Source organism: Oryza sativa, chromosome 8 (genome assembly GCF_034140825.1).
Source record: "Oryza sativa Japonica Group chromosome 8, ASM3414082v1".
NCBI classification, from domain to species: Eukaryota; Viridiplantae; Streptophyta; class Magnoliopsida; order Poales; family Poaceae; genus Oryza; species Oryza sativa.
This window is the reverse complement of record NC_089042.1, coordinates 11,382,539-11,388,837: the sequence shown is the minus strand read 5'-3', so window position 1 is coordinate 11,388,837 and position 6,299 is coordinate 11,382,539. Positions and strand designations below refer to the sequence as shown.

Sequence of the window (6,299 nt, the reverse complement as noted above, 5' to 3'; positions counted from 1 at the left end):
TTTTTTCATTCTTTTTGTGAATTTGGTAAACATTTATCAAATTCAGTCATTGTTAATGTTCAAATAATTTCGGGCAAAAAAAGTTTCAAAATTCCAAAAATTTCATAAATTTTGGTGACGCTGAAATTCCAGAATTTCGATGAAAAACAGAAATGAAAACCCCGACGCTCCTCGGAAGGACGTTGTCTTTCACGCCCAAAAGATCACGAACGAGAAATCTCAGGCAGAATGTGCATTAAACAAACCCTTGTCCAGGACCAACCAGCATACACAAATGACAAAGTTAACATACAGATCCACGTCTTACAAAACATCATTATAAGTCTTACAAAAGCAGCAGAAAGATAAAGCGAGCTAAACTAATAACTCAACGCTTGCAGCGTGGCAACTCCACTCCATAGGCATTCTTGACGGCAGCGACGAAGCCTACTCCTTCGAGTAACCTCCATCCGAGAAGTACTCCAACTCTGGGGTGGGAAAGATAGAGCAAGACTGAGTACTACCCATTGTACTCAGCAAGTCATACCAAGAGGAGGTAGGATGCAAGTATTTCCAAGATAGGCTAGGGGTTCTTTTGCATAAAGCAGTTCTAAACCAGTAGTTGAAAGCGGTAAAAATATTGAAGTAAATTAATCAATAATACTCATCACTACCACGTTGTGATAGGCCCAACCAACCACCCGAACTATATCAGTACCATTAAGTCAAAATATTAATGATGAGACTAATCACGATGAATCTGGTTGATTGCCTATAACCGCGGGCACGGCTATTCGAATTGTTTTACTCTGATCAAAAGTGTACAATTGTACCCACGAGAAACAGCCCCATGACACGTTACCGTGCGCCGACATGCCACCACGACATGCCAGAAAGGAACTGCGACATGACCCTTCGCATAACCCTCCCTAGCCAAGCGCACCACACTATAGGTTTCGCCCTACCCTTAAAACCAAGGTAAGCAGCCCCCTCTTCTGCCCAGGTGAATCTGGAAGCCACAAAGACTGTCGCAGAGCCCATCCAAACTCTGTCACACTCACCCTTTCCTGGATATGTCAGGAAGGGAAAAGCTATACTACAAGCCCAGTCGTTGCCCACGTTGGCTTGTGGTATACAGTAATTCTTCCATAGTTTCCCGCGAACTGGTCCTTAAATGTCATGGATGCATCTAACAAAACCATGCACCCAGAGCCCACCATTAGACATATTTTAGATGAATTATAACCATGGTTGTACATCTCAAATCTCATCATCGTTAATCAAGTATAAGATATTAGTGATATTCCCCATAATGAGCTAGTTGATATAATCATGGCCAAGCATCTCCTAAACCAATATCTAGTCATGTTAATTCCCAAGTTATCAATGATACAAGGATAACAAGCTACGGCTAAGTAAAACAGGAACCATTCCACATAACAATATAAAATAATGCAATTTAAATAGAAAGTGAGATATTTGCAAAGTAGGCACAATATGATCATTCGTAATGCATGACTTTCCTTGCTCTGGCACTGCTAGGACCTCTGCAACGACTTCGTAGTAAACTGGTGCGTTGGAAATGCCGGAATATACGCGACAAACGAAGCACACAAGCAAAATAAGCTATAAGTCTACTGAAACAGGGAACAAAACCATTTTTAATAGATTCTAGGCATTTTTATGAATTTATTGCAATTTGAATGGACTTAAATGAAGCTCGGATGAATTTATTATGAATTTTAGAAGATTCTTTGTGTTTTTACTATAAACAGACAAGCCTTAGTAAATTATTGCGCATTAAACAAAGGAGCATTGATGTCAGCGAGAGGAGGAGCCGGCGCTGACAGGCGGGCCCCAACCATCAATGACACGGGTGGCTGTGTCCACCGTGGAGCGGCGGTGCGCCCAGAAGGGGAGGGGCTCATCGGGACGGTGGCGACCGGCGCGGGGAAGATGACGACAACGATGGTGACGGCGGCGACGGTTCAGTGAAGGAAGGGGAGGATGGGCGGCGGTGACACCTAGGGAAGTAGGGGAGAGGGATTAGAGAGGGAAAGGGGGGCACACGGCGGCAGACATTGCCAGCCGGAGGAGAGAGGAGAGATGGTGCTCAACGGCGAACAGTGGGAGGTGGGCTCCGATGGTGGAACGCGACGTTCGAGCGGCGGCCGAGGGCATCACTAATCCATCTAACCGTATACCGTTGATGCAATTTACTCTAAAAACATTATCGAAAGTTGTATAAGTAATCCCTTTCCTTAAACGGTACCATCTCATCGTGGATACTAAATCCATTCACTAAACCAAAAACACCCTATAAATCATAACGACGGATCCAAATAGATGATACTGCGGTCCAAATCTAAAGGTCAACCGTGTATTTTGAATAAAGAACACTCCATCCTCCTTTCTGCCAGTGGGGAATAAAAGGCGATTGATTAAAGTGATTAACAACAACGTGAACAGTTCTTGTCATCAAAGGATGCACTATCAATTACTACTAGTTAGTAATGTTATGTTTAATTCATTTTGACATATAATTCATAATTGCCACTGCCGCTCATGTTGATATATGTTACTAGATGTCAAGGAAACACAACCAGAACTTGCACGCGGCGTTAACGTTGTTAATTATATTGTCAGCACGCCGCCGTGGCAGAGCACGTGAGAGCGCCGACGCCGCCGGTGAGCGCCCTTACGTCGCCGGCGCTCGCCGCCGAGAAGGCCTGGTGCCGATTGTAGTTGGGCCGCACCCTGTTGCCCACCTGCCGGAAGAACGCGCCGTTCTCGAAGGCGTCGCCGACCGAGTGCAAGTGCCACTGATCCTTCCCGCCGCCGCCGCCGCCGCGCGCCACGGCCGGCATCCTCCTCGTCACCTTCTTGTTGTCGCCGGCGCCGCCCGACGCCGCGAACAGGTTGCCCTGGCTCTTCACGCTCGGCCCCATGCTCCCTCCAATGGCGTAGTCCCTCCACCCATCGTACAGGTTGTTCACCACGTGCGCGTACCCGTGCCTTATCCTGCATCCAATGTAATGCCAAGCAGGTGTTCGATCGATGTCGAGCTCGAGCACGAGCTCCTCCAGTGGCGGATTATTCATGGCCGGGTGTGTGGCTAGTGGCTATACCTTGGCATGCGCTGGTTGACGTTTGGGCCGAAGCGGTTGAAGGCGACGGTGACGCGCATGCGGCGGTCGGTGGTGAAGCCGTCGTCGTGGCCGAGGAGCATCACCTTGTCGTGGTCGTGGAACCAGTTGTTGGAGACGGTGACGTCGGTGGAGCCGACCGTGACGTCGAGCAGGCCGTCCTCGCAGCGGGACAGCGTGTTGTGGTCGATCCACACCTTGGAGCTCGCCACCAGGCGGATGGCGTCGCCGTCGCCGCTGCCGGAGGGCTGCACGGCGCCACCCGGGACGACCACCCGTCCCGGCGGCTGCGCGCGGCAGTCGTGCACGTGGAGGCCGTGGACGATCACGTCCCTCGCGTGGTACAGCACGATGCCGGCCCCGCCGGCGACGTGCACGTCGGCGCCGCGGCCGTCGATGGTGGTGAAGTTCTTGACGTACAGCGGCTGGGCCAGCCTGATGCGCATGTCGCGCGCGAAGGTGATCCACACCTTCGCCGGCAGCACCGTCGCGCCGTACCGGAGCGTGCCGGGCCGCGGCCGGACGGGGTCGTCGCTCGGGTCGGTGACCGTGTAGGCGACCACGCCGGCGCCGCGGTTCTGCCGCATCTTGCCGGCGAAGCCCACCGAGCACACGGCCAGACGCTGCCGGTCGGCGGCCCAGTTGCGCTGGCCGCGCCAGCACCGGTCGATCACGTTCGCGGCGGTGGCGACGCCGCCGCTGCCGAGGAGGAAGAGGACGGCGAGGGGCAGAAGCATTGGTACATTGCGGTTGGCCATGATCGAGGAAGGGCTTGCTCGACCTCGATCTTGCTGGCGCGGAGAATTGACACCTCTTATAGATTTCAAATGCGTCGTGTGCTCTCCATTTAAGGAGGGAAACAGTTTCAGCTTTGCTGAGTTATTGTTTGTTAACAGCATTATATAGGTTATTTAGCTCTTAAACGGTTTTGCTATAACTATGTGTCTATGTCGCCATAAATCTTCTCTGATTTTAGTCAGTTCGTTAGCCCTCAAATTTTCTTTTAGATTCGTGCAGGACTGTGCAAGCACTAGTTCGTACTTATGCATGCACGCATGCTTAGTTCGTACATACATATGCACCAGTGCTGCTCGCTGTGATTTATCCGATCACGTTCCTTTACTATCTCCATGTAAAAAATTATGCACTCTACTTACATAATATGTAATTTACATAATATGTAATTTTAGAATTTACATATGTAATTTTGTGTAATTTAGGAACTTATACAATGTAAATACATGCCAACTTTTTTTTTGAAAAATATGATGCCATAAATATAGCTACACCCTCTTAAATTATCACAGCGGTTTGAACTCTTTGTTTCGTCACAAACTGACATACACTACTACAGATTGGCTTTTTGCATACGGGCGAATAGGATCTTTGCATGCAGTTGCCCCAACCACATGGGGGAGAAGGTATGCAAAAATCACTCTTTTTGCATGCGGCCGGCGCAACCGCATGCGAAAATCCCATTTTGTGAACAATCTTACAAATCACTTTGTCGGATGAAGAAATAATCAAAATAGAACTTATAGATCTTGATGAGTTATACAACTTTGTTATTGATAAATTTTTCAGCTGAAACATTTACTGCTTCAAAATATTATTTGAAGTTTTGACATTTAAATTTTTATTGATAAAACAAATTCACAAGAAAAAATAGCCAAAATAATACCAGTAAGAACAATAACATGATAGAGCATGATTTTAGAAACATTTAGGAAAAAGAATATCTAATTTGGAGTTCATATGAGTGAGATACACTAGTTTTAAATTTTTCAAATTTTATTTTTGCAAGCGGCTACTTAATACGCCCGTATGGAAAAATCGATTTTTCCATGTGGGCGCTTAAGTGAGCCGCATGCAAAAATGAGGTCATTTTTGCATGCTGACTTCTTAAAAGGCCCGTATGGGAAAATCGATTTTTCCATACGGGCGTCTTAAGCAGCCGTCTTCGAAAATGGCGCTCGATTTTTGCAGACGCCACTAGTTATGGTCCGTTTGTAAAAATGATGGGAGTTCGTAAAAAAAAAATCACTTTTGTAGTAGTGGTATGTCCACTCTGCTGCATAATGGATTTGTTTCTTAGATCTACAACATCGGCAAGAAATTCCCCAATCTAACCATGTGATTTTCTAATTAAATCCCGTGTAATCAATGTAAACTTGTAAAGCCAAGGGAATATTTCCATTAACTAAGCACCCGGCCGCCAATTAATTAAGAACTTCAAAAGGCGATATCATATGTTTCATGATCGAACTGCTTGCAGCTAAATTGAAACCTCATATAGATGGCCATATGGACCGCAGCCCGACGGCCCGGCCCAAGGCACGGGCGTTTGGCCCGGCCCAAGCACGGCCCGGCCCGTCAGTGTTCGTGCCCGTGCCGGCCTAGCCCGACAGCCGGGCCGTGCCTAGGCTCCCGCAGCAGCACGCTGGGCCGGCACGGCCCAGGCCTGTATAACGGTAGGCACGGCCTGACGAGGCCCATCGGGAGCCGCCGCCGCACGCCCGCGCCTCATATATAAAGGCCGCCGCGTCCTCTCGCCTCCGCCAGTCCGCCTCCCTCACAACCCTAACCCTAACCCTAGCCGCCTCCGCCGATCCACGCACGCCTCCGCCTCCGCCTTGACCGCTCCGTCTCCGCTTCCGCCTCCGTCGATCCACGCCTCCACCTCCACGCGACCACGCCTCCATCTCTCCATCCCTCTCCGTCGCCGTCTCTGATGAACGCCTCGCCGGATCTACCACCGAGGGTCGCCGCCTCTCCGGATCCGTGACCTTGTCTCGTCTCCGCCTCTCCAGTCTTCGGATCGTCGGCCGTGCTCTCGATTTCCTCTTTCTTTTTCATTTTTTTTGCCACTCTTGCCCGCTCGCCGTTTCTTCGTGAGCTCTTTGTCACATCACTCCCCAAACCCAGTCTCTGCTATCTTCTTCTTGTAGATCCGTTGATCTCTATCATCAACGGCAACTCCGGTGCTCCAGATGCGCAGGTACACCGTACACACCTATCTCTGCTCCTCTCTCCTCTCTTGGTTTTCTACTTCTCTCCGGTCCCTAACTGCTCTCTTCTCTCATTCTGTGTGTCTTGCAGGTCGCTGAGCGGTAGCCGCCGTTGAGGAACCGAAGTGCCGACGATGGACGATCCATCCTCTTGCAACCACGAGTT

The 6,299-nt window shown here is 49.4% G+C and overlaps 1 protein-coding gene across 1 annotated transcript; it reads right to left on the bottom strand.

The window, feature by feature from the left end:
• Positions 1 to 2,477: 2,477 nt before the first annotated feature.
• LOC107275720 (probable pectate lyase 4) lies at positions 2,478 to 3,904 on the bottom strand. The gene is made up of 2 exons (XM_015794203.3): positions 3,108 to 3,904; positions 2,478 to 3,000 (listed from the first exon to the last, which is right to left on the bottom strand). Exons 1-2 carry the CDS (start codon positions 3,881 to 3,883, stop codon positions 2,622 to 2,624), a joined length of 1,155 nt encoding a protein of 384 aa, XP_015649689.1. The 5' UTR covers positions 3,884 to 3,904; the 3' UTR covers positions 2,478 to 2,621.
• Positions 3,905 to 6,299: the final 2,395 nt, after the last annotated feature.